At 46.8% G+C, this 22,397-nt stretch overlaps 2 protein-coding genes and 1 long non-coding RNA gene across 5 annotated transcripts in view; 1 reads left to right on the forward strand and 2 right to left on the reverse strand.

Moving 5' to 3' along the window:
• The window catches only part of LSM6 (LSM6 homolog, U6 small nuclear RNA and mRNA degradation associated), a 66,451-nt gene that overhangs the window by 38,679 nt on the left and 5,375 nt on the right, over positions 1–22,397 (reverse strand). The gene's annotated exons all lie outside the window — the stretch shown is intronic.
• LOC134155513 (uncharacterized) lies at positions 1,719–6,349 on the forward strand. The gene is made up of 3 exons (XR_009961591.1): positions 1,719–1,991; positions 4,602–4,885; positions 6,274–6,349. It is a non-coding gene; the product is annotated as an uncharacterized LOC134155513 (long non-coding RNA).
• On the reverse strand, positions 4,860–16,344 carry REELD1 (reeler domain containing 1). Of its 3 annotated transcripts, XM_062602786.1 has the most exons (7): positions 15,853–16,344; positions 14,033–14,250; positions 12,899–13,121; positions 11,128–11,297; positions 10,136–10,424; positions 9,429–9,492; positions 4,860–7,033 (listed from the first exon to the last, which is right to left on the reverse strand). In XM_062602786.1, exons 2-7 carry the CDS (start codon positions 14,247–14,249, stop codon positions 6,455–6,457), a joined length of 1,542 nt encoding a protein of 513 aa, XP_062458770.1. In that variant the 5' UTR covers position 14,250; positions 15,853–16,344; the 3' UTR covers positions 4,860–6,454. The 3 variants fall into 3 exon arrangements, with proteins under 3 accessions (XP_062458770.1, XP_062458769.1, XP_062458768.1); XM_062602785.1 differs by lacking the exon at positions 15,853–16,344 and having other exon boundaries at positions 11,143–11,297; positions 14,033–14,539; XM_062602784.1 differs by lacking the exon at positions 15,853–16,344 and having other exon boundaries at positions 14,033–14,539.

Consider the following 22,397-nt stretch of genomic DNA (forward strand, 5'->3'; position numbering starts at 1 on the left):
GGGGTGAGGATGAGTCCTCACCGCTCAGTGAGACAGACCCCCCCCATCATCTCCCCATGCCCAGTTTGCTGGGGGATGTGCTGAATATTTTACTCTCTGGGTTACTGGCCTTGCTGCTTTGCCCTCCTTGGTTTGTATGGTCTTAAGCAGTTGCAGGAACTGTGCTGAAAGGGCTGGCTAAGCCACCCAGCCAAGCATCCATAGCACCTGGGGCCTCATCCCATACTGCTCTGGGAAGAGTGCTGCCTCTACCAAGAGCCTGGGCTTGCACATCCCTGCTGACTGTGATAGCCAGGCCTTCAGGGCCCTGCGGCCTCTCATTTGAGTCTTGCCACCCATTATGGAGGGGACCGAATCAGTCCACGTTTAGCTTTTTTGCTCACTAGTGACAATTCAACCAATGCAGGAAACATACGTGATGACTTAACCAAGCTTTGGGGCAACTGCATTGTGTAATGCAACCTCTCCACTTTACATTTAGTGCCACTAATGTATTGGAGAGCTGCCATTCTCTGATAACTGCAGTTGGGGCAGGCAGCTTTAATAAAGCAGATGCAGCATTGCATAAGACATCTTCTCTGGAGCAGAGGGGGAAAAGATTATGGAAGGACTTGATGATGGGCAAAACCAAACTGATTTCAGGTATCATGGAAAAGCAGTAAGAATCAGTGATGGTATTATATGTTCAACATGCAGGACTGATAGTTTGGGGCAGTGATTTATATTTTTGTGGAGCAGAGGAAAAGCAGGAATCACAGTGAAAAGAGATAGTAAAATGAGCATGCAAGGAAGGGTGTGATGAACGGGCATGTCTGTATGCAAGTTGGTTATTTCTAGTTGGTTTTTAGTAGGTTGGCTTTTAGTTAGGATAGCTCAAGCACTGTAATGTTAGCAGAGGATTTAAGCCATAGCAGTTTTCACTGCCAAAACTGTGTTTGATGCCTGCCTGGTTGGTGGGGAGACATGAGGATAGGTGTTCATTAGTGCTGAATGTGGGCTGCTCTCCACACCTTTGGTTGGTAATTGTGAGCCAAAGCCCTGTCACTTTGCTGAGGGATTGCAGCCCAAAGTGGGTCACAGTCAGCTGTAGGCTGGCCTGTCCTGGAGGAACTGTTATCCCCAGGTTCCAGCAGAATGATTGTGACCAACACAGTGATGCACCCAGAGAGGGAAAAGAGGCAAGTCTTTCACTTGTCCCTCCACTGAATATTAGAATGGTCTGTGCCTTTCTTTTCCTAATCCTGTCTTTTTCTTTTTTTCCCCCTCCTAAATCTGTTCCAAATGTGAGCGCAGATTAATTTCCATACAAGACATGTCAATGAAGAATGGGGGTGTTTGAATGGTTTGCCTTTTAATAACTTAATCAGTGCTCATGTTTTTAATAGCCTTAAGAAAAGATAAAACCCCCATCCCTCTTGTCATGGCAACTACAATAAACAAAACATCATTCAGAAGTCAAGAAAAAAAACACAAGCACTTTAGGTCTCAGCCAAGTCTGCAAAGTAGCAAAACTCATTACTAATTCAAAGGAGCTGTGTCCCTCACAGCTCACCATTACTGGTTTTACTGCTAATAATATTGGAGCTGCATAAATTTAACAGAAGGAAGAGTTTGGCAGAAGGCAGAGTGTTGTTGAAGTGTGGCTACCTTAATCAAACCTCTCCAGGCTGCTCAGGTCAGCCTGGCAGGAAGTGGTGCTGGGTCATGGGAAAGGGGCTGGGTAAAGGAAGGTCATGGTTTTGTAGCTATAGCAGTCTGGTAACATTAAGCCTAGAAAGACAGTGGAAGAGGCCATAGGTATTTGTAATTTATTCATAAACAGCTATGCCATCACAGGAAACTTTTTCAAATAATATGTGATAGTTCTTTAAATATTTAAGAGTTTGTTGACCTATTTTCTCAGTTAATTAGGATTTTTTTTGGCTGCATTAACAATGACTTGAATGCAGTCTGCTTTAGTCGCTATGCAGTTTGGTTACACTGGTGTCGTGGTTTAAACCCAGTCAGGCAACTCGTTCACCCACTTCCCCTCCTTCTTGCCCTCCCCCTGCTCCCGGAGGGACGGAGAGGAGAATCGAAAAGAATGCAACTCCCACAGGTTGAGATAAGAACAGTTTAGTAACTAAGGTATAACACACATCACTACTGCTACCACCAACGATAATAATGATAAAGGAAATAACAAGGGAAGAGAATACATCATCTCACCACCAGCCAACCGATAACTCGCCCCCCCAGCCCGACCAAGCTCTCACCGATACCTCCTCCAACCCTGCCGTCTCCCAGCCCTTCCGGCTAACTCCCAGTTACATCCTGGGCATGACGTGCTGTGGTATGGAATACCTCTTTGGTCAGTTTGGGTCAGGTGTCCTGTCTCTGCTTCCTCCCAGCTTCCCCTCCTCCCTGGCAGAGCATGAGGCTCACAAAGTCCTTGGCCAAACCAAAACATCGCTTGTTATCAGCTCCGTTCCCGAGCTGAAAGTCAAAACATTGCACTGCACCAGCTACCAAGAAGGGGAAAAATGACTGCTACTGCTGAACCCAGGACATTATCCACCCCTTATTCCATACCATTCACGTCATGCTCAGATCCCACATTTTCAATATACCATCACTCTTATCTCAGTGCACTCTTATCTTAGTGCATGGACCAGTCCCTATAAAGCTGCTGAGTCCATCTGGTCCATGATGTCAGGCTCCATCTCTTGTAACAGTCTTCCAGAGCAGGAGAGACTGTGTGCAGTGTTCACACTCGTGAATAACCTGGGCAATAGTGTCCATTGCTAAGTCCACCCCTCGATCATGAGTCCATGTCTGTGTTGCATCTCTGCTCTGATGGCCTGAAGTGCCATGGGCCCACCAGGCTTAAAATAATTCACTGTCCCCTTAAGCAGTTTCTGCAGCTTGTTGCTGGGGACTCCATACAGCTGCCTTCCATCTCCGACGCTTCCAAAGCACTGGAGGGGCCCAGTGGACTACATAGTTGCCCATACTGTCCCACACACCCTGCCACTCATGACTGTCCAGCCTTGGAGAAAATCTCTTGGTCCCCCTATATTGTTGTCTAACCCCAGACACGACCCAAACCTGACTCTGCTTAACTTTTGAGATCAGACAAAATGGTGGTGGGTAGAACACAGCCTGTGTGTGTGCCAACATGCTGATCCCCATCACAATCAGCAGGCAGGTCCCAAGGACACCCAAAGGCCATTCAAAACCTTCAGAACTCTCAGTTGATGCTGCTGTACTTGTCACTGGGGCTGGTGTAGCTGCTGTGCTTGCCGGCTCCCCCACCGCCAGCTTCTCTTTTCCTGAGTCCAGCTCTTCCTCCTCTGCCTTGCTGGGAAATGCTGCGTGGTTTCCTGCATCCTCCTGGGGCTCGGCGGGCGGCTGCCGGGAAATGCTCTCGGCCGTCGCGGGGCTGGGCTCGGCCGCGGGGCTGGGCTCGGCCGCGGGGCTCGGCTCCTCCGCGGGGCTCGGCTCCTCCGCCGCCTTCTCCCGCTGCTCGGCAGCCCCTTCTTTCTGCTCCTCGACCGCCCCGACCTCCTCCACCGGCAGCCGTCCCCTCGCGGCCTCCGGCCCCGCTCCCGCCGCCGCTTGGTCCCCGGGGCCGCTCTCCCGGGCCGCTTCAGCAGCCGCCGGCTCCCGGGGCCGCTCCCCCTCGGCTCCCCGCAGCCTCACGAAGATGGAGAGTAGGGCGAGGGCCAGGGCGGTGAAGAGCAGCCGGACGGCCAGGTACAAGTCCACGGCCACGTCCGTCCCGCCATGCTGCTGGAGCCCGCCCGTATTACAAGCCATTGCCATAAAGCACAGTGAGACAAGAACCTTAGCCCAGGCCCCATACTTGATAAACACTAACACAGCAAATACCGGCTCTACGTAAGTTACAACATTCTGAAGCTGTGAGATCAAGCGAAACAACTCTGAGAGCCAATAAATCACCATTGTGACGAGTGACTATTAATCTAGTCAAATCTGTCGTTATCTCAACCCTTAGTGCCCCACGTTGGGCGCCAAAAAGAACTGTCGTGGTTTAAACCCAGTCAGGCAACTCGTTCACCCACTTCCCCTCCTTCTTGCCCTCCCCCTGCTCCCGGAGGGACGGAGAGGAGAATCGAAAAGAATGCAACTCCCACAGGTTGAGATAAGAACAGTTTAGTAACTAAGGTATAACACACATCACTACTGCTACCACCAACGATAATAATGATAAAGGAAATAACAAGGGAAGAGAATACATCATCTCACCACCAGCCAACCGATAACTCGCCCCCCCAGCCCGACCAAGCTCTCACCGATACCTCCTCCAACCCTGCCGTCTCCCAGCCCTTCCGGCTAACTCCCAGTTACATCCTGGGCATGACGTGCTGTGGTATGGAATACCTCTTTGGTCAGTTTGGGTCAGGTGTCCTGTCTCTGCTTCCTCCCAGCTTCCCCTCCTCCCTGGCAGAGCATGAGGCTCACAAAGTCCTTGGCCAAACCAAAACATCGCTTGTTATCAGCTCCGTTCCCGAGCTGAAAGTCAAAACATTGCACTGCACCAGCTACCAAGAAGGGGAAAAATGACTGCTACTGCTGAACCCAGGACAACTGGGTTACAGGAACATGATTTCTTTCTAAGGCATATTGCACAAGAGAGGCATGCCATTGGAAGTGTCTAGACTTGTACTTAAAAACCTGTGGACTTCCTACTAGGCAATGCTTAAGCTCATCTTAGTGAACATAAAACCTTTCACCTAGCATCCTTTTCAGTCCTAAAACTAATGTCTTTCCAGTTACAGCACTATCCTTGGTTACTCTGCAATGGAAGGGCCATGATGTGGCAGCCCTTCTCTTCAAAGTACAATGGTTAAGACCATCAAGCTCATCTCTGCAAGCTGCATTTGTGAGTACACTTTGTTTGTTATTTATTTTGCCCAAGAAGTTAACTTGATAGAAATTTGGCCGTGTGTGTAATGCAAAGCATCATGTCACTAATCACAGTACAGTAGCATGGTCAGAAACTAGCTCTTTTCTGAATGCTAATGGACAGTGCTATTAGCAAAAGATGCACTACATTCATCCCACTGAAGGGGTTTCAATAGAACAACTCATCTATGTCCCTCCTGTCTCCTCTGGAGTCAATGGCAAGGTAAGGGAGGTGTGAGAGCAGAGCTTTGACTGACTATCCAGTATGAAGATAGACATTCAGTTTTACATGGCCACAGGGCCCTCCTGACAGAGAGGGAAGTTGTCATGAGGAAGCATGTGTGAGCCATCAGGGTCACATCATTATCTGCTTAGCTCACGGGGGATTGCTTCAGGCTGCAAAATAAGCTGCAGCACCAAAGTTTAAGTCATTACATAGCTTGGGGAACATCTGTGCTCCCCTCCCTGGCCCTGAAAAGAACTCCAGAAGGAGTGATTCCTGCACTCTGCAGGGCTCTAAAATATACATCTCAAGAGGATCACTATCAGGACCATTTCTGTCTCTTTCAAAGCTGCAGTCAAATAAACTTTTGCTGTTGTTACCTCTCCTTAAAAAGTGTCAAGTATCTTAATGTTTTCCAAGGCCTGTTTAGTGGCATCCTGAAGATAAACACATGGTTGGAGAGAAGTTTGCACAAACTCAGAGCACAAGGATGATGTTAACTTTCCGTGCAGCCTTTGCTGGGTTTCTCCAAAGTGACCTGGCAAGGGTACTTCTCAGTGCATGTTTCTGCACAGAGTGTTACTGAGCTGACTCGAAGAAAAAGACTAAGTAAATGCCAGCTGTCAGGCTTCAACAAGCTTCCTCATCAGGTGCAAATGGACAGGAAAGGTTTTCTTCCATTTGCACCTGATGAGGAAGCATGTTTCTCCCCCAAAAGCTGGTGTTCGCCACTCTGTGCTTCACTTCCACAGATCAATTCAGTGTTTTTTGAATCAATGCTCTCCACTAATGAGTTACTGCTTTTTATTTTCAAATTGAAACTTAAAATCTGCTGGCAAATATTTTGTCATCTGAGAGATACCAAGTGCACAGAATCAAACTCGTAAGCTCGTCAGTGAGAATGGTTGGGTTTATATCAGGGGTTTCTAGTTCCTAGAAAGAAACATAACACCAGAAACTTTTGCTGAGATTAAACAGGAGACAGTACTACAACGTGGAGAAAGAATTTCTATTTTTGGCTACACCCTTAAGGCAACAGAGGAAGTGTATGTCATGGCTGCAGTGACAGCTAATGAGCAGATATACAGTATTAATTGCAGTAAGTGTAACACTGAACTATCTATCAGCTTCTTTTTTCTTAGCAGCTGTAGCTTAGATACTTTCGACTAACACGTCTGTCTGAGCTGGCCACTTCGAGTTTGTCTACCTCTATGGCAGCACATAAAGGAAATACACCACTGCTTCCTATAACCTGTGCTGTACAGGCCAGGCTATTTTCACCTACACCGGCCTCTGAGGAGCAGCTTTTGGAGTTGCAGACGTTCAGATGATTGTCTTCTTCCCGCTGCTCGAGGGGCTGACCCAGTTATACTCAGTTTGCACCAGCACGAAGCTGTTCTCCCGGATCTTTCGGAAATGCATCACCTCCCCGTTTTCGCTGACCGTGATGACATCGGGGTCTTGCTCACTGAAGGAGACCTCCGTCCGCTTGTGGCAGTGCTGGGCACAGACACAGCGCACGGCAGCTGCCAGTGCCAGGCCCAGGGCGGCAGTGCAGACCAGGAGGATGCCGAGCTGGGCTGCAAGGAGCCTCGTCCCTCTGCCAGGGTCTTCCCCGTTCCCAGGAACCGCGAAATCGGGAGCTGGTCTGGTCACCCATGGCAGGGTATTCCCTCCCACTTCCTCCTCCTCGCCCCTGGCACCTGCCTTCTCTGGCTGTGGTGCCAGTTTTCTTTCTGCCATTTGCCTTGAAGCTGATGACAAATTGCTGGCAGTATTAGCATTGTCAAACCAGGCTGTTGTCACAGCAGCATCACCCAGGTGACTGTGTAGGTGTGGGGCAGAAGGAGATGCTGTCACAATGTGGGAGGCTTCCAAGATGTTCCCACTCTTGGTACTGGCCTTTGAAAGCAAAAACGTGATGAGATGTGCAGTGAGAGAAAGGGGATGATCAGGGTCTTACTAGCTACATCATGGTACAGTTCAGCTCTATAGTTCTCACACCCAGGTATCCCCTCACCTTGAAATAACCCTGCTCCATCCCCTGGTTGCTCAGTAGCTTTTAGAAAATGAGGCAGATTCAACCCTTCTCCATCCATATCAGAATAGCCAAGAAAGGGATAAGGCACTGGGAATTGGTCCCAGGGAGCCAAGGCAGACTGGACTGAAGGAGCAGAGGTGAAGTACACAGGTGGAGAGGAAGGTCATGGCTTTGCCTAAGTAAACGTCTGCAACTACCGTGGTGGTGGCATTTTTGTCAGGCATCATTATCACCCCCAAAAAATCAATAAACAATTCCCACCTTAAGTGATGACCCATGAGGGTCATGCCAAAAGGACAGGCGAGATCTTCCTGGCCAAGCCTCATGTTTAGGGTCACACTAGGCCCACAAGGGTTCAGTAGGACCCTGCTGAGGCTGTGGATTGAACTATGGAGCAGAGGGACCCAGGAGACTTGGGATGGCCTTTGACATCAGTGGTTTTGGGGCAGTCACACACAACCACTGAACTCTCCCCAAAGCCCATCTTGCTTTCTCAGTCTACACAGCCAGTTCAAAACCTGCTGCCTCTCAGTTTTGCTTAACCACCTATTTTAGTGGGAATAACCATTCTTGCATGTTCCTGTTCCTAGGGGCTCTGTGTGGTGCCATGCACCTTGTTTTATCTGTCACAGATAAACAGCTGCTTCACACCAGTTGTGCAGCCCAGGCTTTGCAGATATCATCCAGGGTTAACTGTGAAACAATCATACGATTTAGGAGACCCCCAATGAATTTTTCTATTCCCACTGTGCACCTGAGCCCCCATCCAAAACCTGCAAAATGTGCTGGAGTTTTTTCTTTGTCTCCACTGAGATTTGGATCTGGCCCTCAGCAGCTGGCACCTCTCCAGCCTGTCCAGCCCAGCAGGCTTTTTCACACATCCATTAATTACACCAGAGAAACTCTCGCCCTCTACCATCACTAGTGATTTCTAAAGCTTGCTGGGAAGAGTGTAACAGGAGCACAAACCTGAGGTAGGAGCCCTGGCAAGCTGAGAAGTGAAGAAGGGGAGGGGCAGAGCATCCTTTGTTGAAGAGATACTTTCTGAAGGTGCTAGTAAAATACAGGGGCAAATAAAAGGCATTCTGTGGCTGAACTGCAAACTAGTAGCTGGCTGGCAAAGTTGGAATTGCATATGTATGGATCACTTCCCCTCAAAATGCAAATTACATACTGTAAAGATATACTGCAGGATTTGAGACTTTGGGATAGAAAATTGAATTGCCTCACAAGTCCTTGCTTCATTCTCTGCTGCATGCCCCCTTCCTCTTTTATTTTCTGTGAGATTACTACTCTTCCTCCTGTGGCATCCTGCAACCCAGATCTAGTTCTTTATTTTCCTTGGTTTTTGATTCTCTCCATCCCCTGCACATTGGACTTCCAGCTGTCCCTGATGAGTGCACCTCACTCCTGTGGCTAACCCCACCACCACCACCACCTCTGCCTTTCTAGTTCATCCAACCTCATGAGCTGACCCTGTCCTCAGAAAGCATACAGCTTCCTTGGCTGTCCCCAGGAAAGATGAAGCCTTTGATCTCTGGTGAACATCATGGGTGGTACCTATCCAGCACCTCTGGAGATGAACATCATCTACAACTACCTGAAAGGAGGTTGTAGTGAGGTGGGGGCTGCTCTCTTCTCCCAAGTAACAAACGATAGGACAAGAGGAAACAGCCTCAAGGTGCACTGGGGACATTTAGATTGGATATTAGGAGAAATTTCTCCACAGGGAGGGTAATCAGGCGTTGGAACAGGCTTCCCAGGGAAGTGGTGGAATCACCTCCCCTGGAAGTGTTTAAAAACCATGTAGATGAGGCCCACAGTGATATGGTTTAGTGGTGGTCTTGGCAGTCCTGGGGTAATGGTTGGACTTGATGATCTTAAAGGTCTTTTCCAACCTAGCTGATTTTAAGATCTCAGTCTTCCACAAGAATAAAACTGATATTCCAGCCCAGTAGCAACCAGCAGCCTGCAGTCATGTCTACATATGGAAAAGTTATTTTTGATAGTTTTTACAGCGGGACTTTTAAAAACCAGGGCAGCAGGCTCAAAATGAAAACAAAAGAGCTATAAAAGCCAATTCCCAGTTCAAGTAAAACAAAAAAGTAGACCTCTTAACAGTCTCTGTCTAATTTTAGTCACTTATGAGAGCTATACAGGCTGCTTGGTGCTGCGATGCAGTAGAGAAGACAGCCTCCTCTTCTCTTAGACCCTTCTGTCTTTGGAGAAGACATCCTGCCCAACCTGGGTGCTTACCTGCCCATCTTCTTTACACATCAAACACAAGCGTGGGGTGGCAGCACTGGCAGTGCTCCCTGCCCTAAGAAATGGACAGAGGAAAGGCAGGGTTAGTAGATAAGACATGTCACGCGGGAACCCCTGCACCACCAGAGAAGTGTGCTGCTCCCTAAAGTTGCCTCGGGATGCTCACCATCAACATAGACCATATGGGGCTGTATTCTTAGTAATGCCTGATCTTTTATTCCTATCTGCATTGTTTTCACCCACAGTATGAAGTGTTGCATGAAAGCTTATGCAGCCCAAACCCTGTAAGACTTCGGAGCAGACATCCTCAAGCCCAAATTTCCTAATTGCTTTGAATCTTTTCTTCCTTTTTGCTGCACATGGAGAAATAAGTCTGCTGAGTTCACCATTTCATTGAATATTTTATGTGCTTTTAGAAAAATACTGTAGCAGTCAATAGCTTTTATCATGGTTTTCAGCCACCCAGCCAGTTCTCTGCTGGACTGAGCAGCACAGCATTGGTTTTTAAGAGTTTTAGATTTTCTCCCTGTCACTGTCCAAAGCATTACTCCTCAAAATTTCAACAAGCAAATACTCTCATTCCTCCCTCCACGCCAGAGACACCTTCCTACATGGACCCTCACTCATTCACAGGGAAACTAGTACTATTTTCCTTCTCCGAGGGCTGGAGAAACACCTCTTCCCACCACTTAGCTTACCCGTTGGGGGTGCTGTAGCTGGAGACATTGTCCTGGGGCAGGAGCTCTTGTATGGCAGCCGTGGTGCTGGGGTCTTGAGTGGGGAGGGACAGCTCCAACCACTGGCTGCTGGCCCCACCGTTCCCACCAGACACAGCCCGTGAGGGCCGGGCCAGCTGCTTTGGCTCAGCAATGGGATGGGCACCAAAATCTGGCTCTGGTGTCAGCACTGCTGTGGTGCCGGTGGGGCTGGCAGGAGGCACTGTGGTGTGCAGGGGGAAGCCAGTGGCAGCTGCAGGAGAGGTGGGACCTTGTCCAGCATGGAGACCAAACAAGAAGCAGAGTGAGAGGAGCAGAAGTCTATTGTCCATGGTTTGTTTATTTCAAATCCCACTCGGTGCTAGCATTTGCCAGGAAGGATTGTAGCAGTGACATTTTTTGGTTTTTGTTTTCATGTCACTTAATTTTAAGTGGGAACCCAGATGGAAAGCAAAGGAGCAAAGCCTGCTGCCTAAATTATGGCCAAGTAAAATAATTAGAACTCAGTCTTGGGGCCATGCCAGAAATGCTGAGAAACACATCTGATTTGGGTATAAGTAAATTCTTGGGGCATTTTGCTGACCAAAGGTTGCATAAACACAGCTAAATATATACCTGAAGGAAAACAGTTAGATTTAGAGATGAACTTATTCCTTTATCTAGACAGTATTGTGAATTGCACTTGTTTGTCTTCAGGAGCTGAGATTATAGGTAAAGTATGTTGCATTTTAGGGTTTGCATTGAGATCATAATATCTGGTAATCCTGTTTATCTTTCTGGTACCCTCCCTGGAGCTGACTCCATCAGCTCAGACGCTGACCCATGCCCTCACTTCACGGGGTTTGGCTGATCTCCCTGATGGCCACAGGATTTAAACAGGTCCCTCCAGCTTGTTTGGGTCACTTGTGTTCAGTGCTTGCCTGGAATAAGCTGTAAAACTACTCTGCGGGAAGTGGTCGATAAGAAACACGTACCTTTGCTCGCCATACCTGTGGGGTCAGCTGGTCCCTGCAAAGGAGTTACAGCAGTTACAGGGTCAGGCCTCTCACTGCTGCCAGCAGGCATTTTGTTTTGCCCTCGGTGAGCCACAACAGCAGATTCAATCTTTGCCCAGTAAACAAAGTATGACTGGACTACAGAGATGCTGTTAAAACATAATTAGGCAAGAATTTACTGACTCTATGGCATGAATAAAACATCTGACTGTTTAGCTAATCACAAAGACTGGTTTGATCTGAAGACAGAAGTGATGCAAAAGTATTCTAAAGGATTAGCCTGTCACAGGTTTTATATTACAAATAAAGATACCAGGTCCCATAAGAAAGATACGGGGTGAAGAACCACCACTTGTAGTTAAGATCAGTCGAAAAACTGTGTAGGAACTTAAATTTTTTGTAAAAAAAACTTTTATCTTTGCTGTGTTGATAGAAGCACGTTTGGAAAACTTGGACTAGCTCTGCTTCTGATCTTCCGTAGGCAGGGAAACAACAGTGGTATTTACTAATTAAAACAAGTCAATGTAACTTGTACAAACAGCAGAATAGGTAGGGAAAAAAAAAAAGGTCTCTCTTCTCAGCCCTCTGATATTTGGGTCTGCCCAACCCTCTGCTTTTTGTCAGGTGCCAAAATTGCACTGGCCAACCTTTAACTATTCACCCAGAGGGCCTTATTTAAGTTGAAGATCTGGGGAGAATTTCAGCTGGGATTGCTCAGCTGCTTCTGAGAACTAGCTAAAAGGAAACTGACTCAGGTTTTCCTGTGCCAGATGATTCTTATATGGCATTTTTAAATAGAACAAGGAGTTCTTCCAGATGCTGTGACAGGGAGAAAAGGGAGAGGCTACCAGAAACCAGCAAAAGCCAGAGGGTGAAGGAAAGATCAGAGTGGGGGGCTAGGAATAGGTGTTGTTGAATTTGGGTTGGGTTTATTGGGTTGCTTGAGTTTTATGTGTTTTTAACAGTATTTCCCAATCTAAAACAACGGCCAAAAACCGGAAATGCCAAGCAACAGTATTTCCGTTTCAATGAATTTGTGTTGAATCACAATGAGATGCACAAGCCCCTGCACTCACCAGGACGTTTATGTTTTGGGGAGCAGCCAAGCATCTGGCCAAGCACCTTCCAAGTGGTTTTGTAAAGTCAAAACATTACAAGTTCATATCTTCCAAAATTAAAGAGATGAAATGTGCTTCCTCTAAGACAGACAGAAAATTTTTAATTTCATTCCAAATCAGAACTAAATTATTGGGTAGTTTGAGACAGTGGTGTCAAGTTTTGACCCAGTGCTCATTCTCTCTTCCTACTGTCAATAATTCTGGTTGTATTTAGCAAAATGTAAACAATCCACTCATTTTTATTTAATTTTTAAACAGAAGAGATATGCAAGATTATCTTGTAGGCAGGGAAGTCCTATGGGCTGTGTCGTTTAGAAGGACATGCAACCTGATCACAGTTCTAACTTTCTGCCTTAATGTTCCTATTCCTAAGCGCTTAGGCTGCCATCTTCTAGTGTGATTATTCTGGGAAAATAGTGACCATGAAAATAAAAAGCAGCACTGCCCAGTAGATACAAATAGTAATTTATGTACCAGCTGGGATAGTGTTGCAGCATTTGGTAAGTATTTGACAAGTATTTAGCTATATGGTATTCAAGATATGTAAACCACTGTGCTGGACAATGGAAAAATAAAGTCAAGCCTTTAACCAAGAAGACAGGAATTCTGGTTAGGAACCAGCATGTACTTACAAAAACTTGATGTCTCCAATGTGTTGGTCTGGTGCTTTCCATACGAAGGATAGGTTTCTCTTCAGCGACTTGTCCGAGTGGGTGACAGTGTCACCATCTTCAAAGCAAGCCAGCAGCTTGGAACCAGGAGGGATGAAGATGAACGTGCCAGTAATTTCATCGTTAGACACTTTGCGAGCTTGAAGCAAAAAGCCCATAAAATCCCTGGTGCTCCTCACTGTCACTGCAAGACAAAACACAGGACACAAATGGATTTGTCTCATAGTTATGGGGTGAATTGTTTGCAATGTAGTTTCCAGTGGTATCACTGAAACCAAAAGAAAACCATGTGGAACAATACCAAAAACATCTTACCGTCATGGTCTGTCTTGGACACGCTGGATTCAGGAGGATAGACTTTACCTTTGACTTTGCAGGAAGTAGTTGCATGGAAAATTTGCTTGAGTCTTTCCTGCCTCCCCCCTTGATTATAAGCTGCTAACCACATTGCATTAGGCTGCATGCAAAGGTTTGCACGCTGCCCTAAGAGGGATTTTATTTTGTATGGGGATGAGCAGGCAAGTGGCCTGGCTGAGGAGCAGTGCCTCTCAGCTCTGTCTGCATCTGCCTCAGGAGCAGTGATGCTGTGGATAGGGCAGGCTGCCCAACCGCACCGAAGAGTCAAGCAAGTCACTCAGACCCCTTTGTGCAGTGCAGAGCAGGGAATGCGACTTTACCCTCTGGAGGTGCCTGTTGCATGTGGTGAGGTGCGGTACGGTTGAGACACAGTTGTGATAAATGAATCCCACCCAAAGCATCCAAATCTACTGGCTGCCTCCAGCAAACAGCTGGTCTGCAGCATGGTGAAAACCTGGAGTCAGCCATCACCTGAGAAACCTTAGGCCTAAAGCTGCAAATGGAATCCCTCTGTAAATGCATTTGTTTCCTCCCCATGGCAGGGGGTTTTAATTAGATGATCTTTAAGGTCCCTTCCAACCCAAACCATTCTATGATTTGTGATTCTATGATGAGAGAGGTAGTATAGCTCACTCAGAGCAGTTATCCCTCTTCCCAGCCATCACAAAAATCAATACCTTCACTTGACATTAGTCATCATATATTTTTCAGATTCAGGAATGAGCAGCTGTTCCTTACCTAGAACCTTGTCACCTGGGGAGTAGAAGGACATGTTGGTGTGGACAGTAACATAGTTGTTTGGGCTGTGCAGCTGTGCTCTCAGGTGTCTGGGCATCATGTCAGTGCAGGCAGAAAGGCTTGCGCCATGTGAGAAGGCAGCCACGTAAGAGACCAAACACAAGGTTGTGCATGCCCAGCCAACAATGGCTATGTGGGCTCTCCTGCTGTCCTCCATCCTATGGTGGAAAACAACCAGCAAGTTCACTTCAAAGTAGTGGTTTCCATAGCCTTGTAAGCCCATCTGGTGTCTGTGAATTAGGTGAGCTCCAGAGCTTCCCACAGCCTTTAACCAAAGAGAATAAGTGATCTCTGTGGCACTCTGAGCCACTTTGGCTATCCACAGCATTTCACATGTTGAAGTAAATTGCAGAGACTGGGGAGGGAAAGGCCGCACAAGAGGATGCGCTTCTTGCAAAGCTGCCCATGGAGGGAGCTGCCAGGGAAGATTTGCTCTAAAAAGTCTTGTAGCATTTAGAAGGAGGCTCCATATGACTGTGCTCAGCACTCACCACCATTCCCACCTCATGTACAGCCTGATCAATGGGGGAAGCATTTACCCTTAGACCTGCAGAGCTGCTACAGGTCCCATGGCTCATGGGGCTGGTGCCCAGCACAAAGGCTCTCCCTGCCCACTAGCACAGAGCTGTGTCGCTGCAGGGGCAGGATATGGTTGCCCCTCGCTCCAGCCTGCAGGAGCATGAGACATCTTTTAACAGCCCACACATTGCAGCTTGGAAGTGCCAGGCTGCTTGTGACCATTGGACTCATCCTCTGCCACCAGCAGCATTTCAGCTTGTATTTGTGGGTCAGGGCTCACTGCTGCTGACAAGAGGTCTTTGAAATCAGCACTGGAAGCCTGAGATAAATGGCAGCCATTTTGGCTAATGCCAAGATTTCCCCTTATTCTCCAATTTTTAATCCAAGCAAGTGTCTTTTCTCAGCATGGTCCAAGTTTAGTATTTGGCATACTGTGTCTTTAGTACCTTTAGTACCTCTCAGCTTTGCCAGCTGGCACAAAACACATTTCCAGATTAGTTGGGGTGTTGTTATTCTGATTTTTCAGAATGCACTTTTGAAAGTGAAGCTGAAGGATGAGTGCACCATATTTATTGTAATAGGTATCATAAGCAGATATTGTAATATATATCGTAATATATTGTAATAGATATTGTAAAGTCCTGCTTTTAATGTAGCACTTTCTAACGTCTTTTCAACATGCAGTTTTTCCTGGCTTAGATCTCGTTATGCTTGCTCAATAAGTAGATTTAAATAAATTGGAGGAAAACAGAGGCTGAGGAGGTCTAGCTTACACCTCCGTCTCTAGTGCTTCTGAAACTCGCTAGCTCACTCTAACAAACCACCACTGCACACAAAACAGCTCGTGCCCAGCCTGAAGCAGGGAGCAGATGGATGCAGTTTAACCTTCCACAGCCGAGCACCATGCCCCTCCAACCAGTTATGTGTCAGAAGGTGGCTGTGGGAGTCACACTCCCACAAGCTAAATAGCCCTGTTAAATACCCCAGTCCCCACACAGTGGCAGGGTGGCTCCTCCTCAGGCACACCTACACTTCCTTTGCTGGATGTGATTTCTTGCTGAATCTCACAAAAGTCCTCCTGCACAGCAGCTCTTTCCCATGGGTGTTTCCCAGTCTGTGCCCTGCTTCCCATCCCTCCCTGCCCGCCCCCCCCACAAGCACCCTCCCTGCTCAGCACAGGGAGTAGGACCGTGCTCCCTGGAGCCACCTGGGCTGGTGCCGCTGGTGCCGCTGGCTCTTACCTCGGGACACGTCTGCCGCTGGGCTTGCTGCCGCTGCTGCTATCCCGGCCTGCCAGAGACCCATCCTTTCAGGGACCTTCTTCACTTTTTCCTCTAATGGGAAGCGCAGCAGCTGTTACTGCTAATACCCACCACCTACGGCAGCTCTCCACCAGTGCCCAAATCCTGCCTTAATCATATTAGCTTTCCTTCTCACATCCCACACCCTGGTTTGTTTGGGTTTTTTTTTTCACATCTCCAAGCTTCTCTAATGAAAACAAAAGCAACTAGCCGGGGGGAAAAGGGCAGCAGCAACCCATGGAGTTTGTGTGGGACTCACTTGCAGAGATGCAGAAGGATCAGACTCTTGCTTGCCTTGTTTCTCTCCACATACAACCCCCATTCAGTGCTGCCTGAAGCTTTGCAAAGCAAAGCAGTCAGCTCCCTCTAGCCCGTGACCCCCGAGAAATGTGTCCCATCTCTCATGCTTACATGGGAGTTATTTTGGCAGTAGAAGAATCTTGCTAGAAAGGCCAGGAAGGTGCTTCCTACAGACCAGCCCTGCCAGGAGGAGCCATCATCATGCCACAAACCCACCAGAGCTGGCACAGTAGTCTCAGCAACTGATATGTGTGACTGTCTCCTGGCACATGAGCTGCCTTTAACTCCAGGCTGTGACACCACTGCAGCTTGCCTGAGATAGGCTGCAGCCATGCCAGTGCTGAGACACAGAGCTGATCCTATCCCTGGGTTTCCAAGCTCCTCCTAGGATCCACCTCATCTCTGCAGGCTGCTCTGGTCATTAGGACTCCCTCCCGACCCTGGCCACTGTCACCAGGCTCACTCCTCTCGCTGCCAGCAGCTCCTTGCTCACAATGGGTGGAAATTAGGGTTCAACTTCTCGTCATCATTAGAGACACCATTAGGAGACCTGAACAAACTGCTGGTAGCTTGTGGACTCAAGTAGGGATAAAGGAACAGAGCAACAGCCCCATCAGCTGGCTGGCTTTTCTTCAGCTAGCAGACCATTTAAAGCAGTCTCAGATGTCCTGGGCCACTGGGAGGGGGGCTGGTCATGTGGTGCAGGAAAGCTATTGATGGAGGGGCAAAAGAGTGCTTATGCCCTTTTGTCCTACTACTCCTCAGATAAATGTATGTCTGACAGCTGAATGAGTTCACACTCATGTCCCTGTAGGACACCACAAAGCTCTGTCCTGTCCCATGACTGAAGGAGATACACCAACGCATAGGTGACACCACTCTGTTTTTTATGTGCAGCTCCAGGGGTGCCTATATTTGATCTTGCTTAGGGGTTTGACCAGTGTGGGAGTATGTGCAGAGCAGATACCACACTGACCTCTGCCTGGGGTGTCCCCCAAAAACTGGAGGCAGGCTTGCAGACACCCCACTCATTAGTGCTGTTGCCATCAGCCTGCCTTGCTCTACAGCCTGTCGTTCAGCAGTGAAATGATGCTGGGCTGGCACTGAGGTACTGCCACTGACATCCTAACTCTCATCTCTTTAACTGGTTTGACAGTATGGGAACTGATGGTCCTGAGCTCTCAGTAGCCTGCTGTCTGCATTTGAAACAGGCCTTACAGTCACTGAATTTCAGGATATAATGCAAGTTTTACAGTTTTCTTTCCTTTTGTCAATGGAAGCAGAGAGTAGCAGGGGAAGGGAGAAAGAGTTTGCATTACTGCTCCTGTTTCAGTTTGTAATTGCCCACATTTCATACACAAAAGAGAGTAACCTTTATGCTACATTAGTGAGTAATCTTTTCCTAAAACCAACTGGTCTCTTATGGCTTTTCCTTACTAACTTGCTTCTAAGCTAAACTATTACTTGCTTGTAATTCCAGTGTAATAAACAACAGACCTCTGACAATCTGCAGGGGAAACACCAAACACATCATAGCCATTCTTGTGCAGTGGACAGGTCTGAAAACAATATTCCACCTAAGTAGGTCTTTGCATCATGGCATGGTGTAACAGCATCGCATGGTCTTCTTCAGCTGCTGCCATGATTTGGGCACGTTTTTGTTATGCCAGCTCCAGTGAGGACCATTTCCCCACCGGCTGCCATCTGAAAAAGGGGAAAAAGAGCAGAGTGCAGACCCTGAAACAGCGCTGTTGGGTGCTCCCTGGAGCTCTGTGCAAAGCTATGGGGAGAAGGGCAAAGAGCTTCAAACAAATGAGACCCAGACCCAACCCAACTGTAACAGCACAGGATGCACTGCTGTACTGAACTGGCCCTGCTGGCTCCCGAAGCTTGTGGTGGTCTCTGGGCAGGCCAGGAGGTGCTGCTGAGGGGCTGCTGCATGCAGGGTTAGCAGCACCAGTCAGCAGAACTGCATGGCACTGCTTGGAGGCAGCATTAATTGCTGGGCTGATCTGAAATACAGCCTTACGCAGAGTTCATCCTCACTGTCTGCTCTCTAGCAGAAGAACTCGGTGGCTTCAAAGCTGCACTCAAACCAAATGTCACAGTCATCTCCTCCTTAGAGACGGAAAAAGCCTGTCACAGTCATTACCGTGACACATGCACCTACAAGCAGCCTTGAACTGCGTGTTCAAATGCCAAGTGACAGACAGATGTTTCCAGTAAGAAATACAGCCCTCTCCATAGCCTCTGGTTGCATCACCCACCAGGACAGCATTGCCTCAGCCTCCTCTGACCAGAGTTTTAACCGGCTGCAGTCACTTGTGCTCAGCCAGATTCTGCATATCACTCTGACAATAGGGCCCAGGCAGACACAAGAAGGCCATGTAGCACTGCTGTCACTAGGAGAGGTTTGCCTCCTTCCTGTCATAAATTTCTGCATTAGTAGGAAGTTGGAGACTTAAGACAACTTATACTCTGCCTATTGTTTTCTCAGCAGCCTGTGTATCATGGATTTCTATAATAACAACCCCCCTGGGATTTTAAAATAGCACTAGGAAAAAACTGTTCATGCTGTGTAATAACTTGATAATTAAAATAGGCTATAAACCATATAACTGAAATTTCATCAATAAAGGGCACAGAAGGGTTATAAACCCAGTTACATCCCAGACTCTTTGATGCAGAAGCTTTCTCTTTCCTGCTTATTGCTTCTACATCTCCACATCATTGGGGCACAACAGGGACAGCAGACTTGGAGCAGATGCAGTGGAGATCAGTTTGCAATATGAGCATGGATGTGAGCAATCCAGTTCTGACACTGAAGAGCAAGCTGGTTGCTTTACTGACAGGTTGAGAACTGCTTTGCTACCACAAAATAGTAAGGGTTATAATGAGTTAGAAGTCCTTCCTGGTCAGCTAGTGGCCACCTGAGTCCTATGAAGAAAGTCTGGGGGCAGTTAGAGTGGGTAGGTTGATTGAGTGTTTCAAAGTGGCAACAATTCGTTGAGTCCAGATCACAAGGAACTGATCATTAAACCAGTAAAGCTGCCAGCCCCATCTAATTTGATAAGATTGCGTGTCATCTTTAGAACAAAGAGCAGTCTGTGAGAAGAGTGGCTAAAAGACCACAGCAGGAGAGCAGTAAAAACCTGCGGTAGTCACACAGGGAGAATGGAGAACAGTGCCTACACACTAGCATCTTAGGGTTGACCTAGGGATGTCTGTGGCTCTGTGTTTGGGGACACCAGGGAAAAGAGGATGTTTCTCTGACATCTAGTTAGGCAGAAGGTTGGCAGAAGTATTGTCAGGTCCTTCCACTTCTAACCAGTTGACTGTTCTTGCTATTCTTGTATCACACTTACTGAAGTGGGACAGTGGATACAAATTTTACTGCTGAGAATGACCTAAGACATACGTGCAACATACAGTGTGAGCCTCCTCTTACAAATTCAGCCTTTAAAAAAAAAAACACCATCAAAACAATCCTTTATTTTAATTGGTAACTACTGCAACCTGGGCAGTGATTCTGCACTAGAGGAAAGGGTAGAGGAGGGGAAGGGAGAGAGATGGTGCAGGGCTCTTTCTGTATCTCAGTAAGAAAGGCCCAGCAACAAATAGCTTAATGATTGCTTTAATAAGACAGAATAAGATGAGGAATACAAACAGCAAGTAAATTGTACATCCCTTCGGGTGCTGGGCACCCCACACTCACGCAGCATTGGATCGAGCCCAGATGGATTTTCCCACAGTGCACAGAGCAGATGCAACCCCATCCATGGAGAGCAGCTCTCCCTTGCCATCACTTGAGCTATTTGATAATTTCCTTACAAGAAAACAACCTTCTTTCTTAAGGATGTTCTCATGAGGACTTGTCACTGCTGTTAGATAAGGGCAAGGCCAGGCAGGTGGTGCAATCGTGGCACCAAGTGGAAGCTGCCTCCGAGCTCTGCTGTTAATATCGAGCTGGTGAAGGTGTCCTGCAGACAAGGGGTCTGTGTGGCCCAGTGGAGACCTGAAAGCCATGCTGGGCGTGCAGCCCAGCTCAGCCCAGCCTGGAGTTGCTGTGTGTATCACTGACTCATAAATGTTCAAGGGTCCCTCAGGCAGGATCAATACAGCAGCTCAGGAAACTCCTCCTCCTGTCCCATTTCTCAGCCATGGAGAACAGTTTGGCGCAGGAACCTTTGAAACTGCTGGCTCTAGTCTGTTTGCTTTCAAAATGGACATAGAATTGGAGCTGGAGCTGGCCATGGGCACAGGTTGGCATATTAAAGACCAGGCATTGCTTTGGTGCCATCAGTCAAATGTTTGAAGGCTGCCATTTTGCAAACACTTTCATGCTTTCTTGAGTACTCTGAACGACACAGCTGAAACCTACAGCTGTGGGGCACAGCTGTTTTTTTGGAGCTAAGTAAGACCCTTAGAACTTAATGAGCCAATTGTACTCAAAAGGGCTCTTTATAGCTGTTTTGTCATTGTATCATGAAAAAGAATTCAAATAAATAATGTTAAGAGTGGTTTACGTTAGATTTCCTTTGAACTAGGAACCAGATATAGCAACAAACTGTAAAACTGAGTGGCCATCAGTGTATACCTTCAAAGAAAAGCTTTTCTAGCATGCTCTGCTCCCTTATATATGGGCACTCCAGGCTTTAGTAGTAAGTAACCTGGCTCCTGGCTGTCCCACTATATAATGACTACTTACTGCCTTCTTCCAGATTTGTTTTCTCTAGTTTCTATAGGCTAGGCTGTGCTGCTTTTTTTTTTTTAAGGAGATTAGTTTGACTTTTCAAGTGCAAGAAACACTGGATGTGGGGATGTAGGAAACCCAGAGTTACTGCTCCTCCTAGAGTCTGTCTCTGAGTGAATGTATGGAAGAGGGTGTGTATGGGGTGGCAGTTGAACAGCCTTGGTTTCATGAAGTGATCTCAAAGTACTATGTATGTGAATGCAGCTTTTGTCTTTGGAATTCAATTAGTTTTTGTTAGTTTTGGATTACTTATTTTTGAGTGCATTCTTCTAAGACAAGATGGACAAGAACTTGTAAGTTATTCAAGAATGTTGTGTTGTCAGTCCTGATCTAGATGAGCCTAACAGTAAAACTGTTTTATACACAGGTACGGGGCAGGAGCATTAGAATATGGCAAATGAAGTAACATGAAGGCTGTGAGCATTAGTATCTAAGACACTTTTTTGTGTGTGAAGATGTATGAAGATGTATTGTTTGAAAGAGTGTTTGTATCTCCCAATGGGATAAAGATCTTATGAATCAGGTTGAGTCATTTTTAAGCATCAAGAGTTTGTGAAATACACCACCGTACTTTGATGTCTACATACATATACAATGGGATGCCTTACCTTAAACTTTAAATAGTGCTCCACATGATATTCTGAGAACTGTCTGAGCAGTGTCTGATTTGCTTGCAGCTAGCATGTTGTCCTACAGAATATACTTAGTTAAAATCTAAAAGATGAGTAAAACAAATCCAAGATGAATGTTATATCCAGCTCAAAATGAACTATCCAAATACTGGACTACATAACTGAAGTCAAGCTTAAATGTTCGCTTGATTTAAGCACAGGGGCTGAAAACTGAATTAAGGGAGGAATCTTGTATATAAAAGTCAGTGATTGTGGAAATTGTTTGGTTTTTTAGCTACCTTTGAAATTGGAGTATGATATACAACAGCTCAGCTTTAATGCAAATATACCTATATACCTCAGACAGCAGCGTGAATAGTGACTTCACGATTTAGACTACATTAAAAAATGTAAGCATTTATATTAAATACATGTATTATCACATTAAAATATGCATACATTAAAAAAAGGTATGCATATGCTTAGCATGTAAACTATGTAGCATTCTCTAAGTTCAGTGTGTGATCAGATCATCTGAAGTAGCAGATTACAACTGAAAAATGTTGTGTGACTAAAGCTGTAGAAAAAGAACTGCAGTTAAAGTTAGTGTTGCAAACTCGAGAGTAAACAGAAGTCTGGGCAAAATGTGTCGCTATAGGTGGGTAGATGGAGGAGGAGGCAGGAAAAGTGGAGAAGAGGGGAAAAAAATAGCCCCATTTTAAATTAAAATAGAGTCTCCAAGAATGAAAGCACACAGTAACCTGCCAGCTGCATACAGGTGACGAATGAGAAACTGCACACATGCTCTTTAGAAAAGAGCA

This window comes from Pezoporus occidentalis, unplaced genomic scaffold (genome assembly GCF_034315485.1).
Source record: "Pezoporus occidentalis ecotype Australia unplaced genomic scaffold, CSIRO_AGI_Poc_V1 ctg79, whole genome shotgun sequence".
Lineage (NCBI taxonomy): Eukaryota > Metazoa > Chordata > Aves > Psittaciformes > Psittacidae > Pezoporus > Pezoporus occidentalis.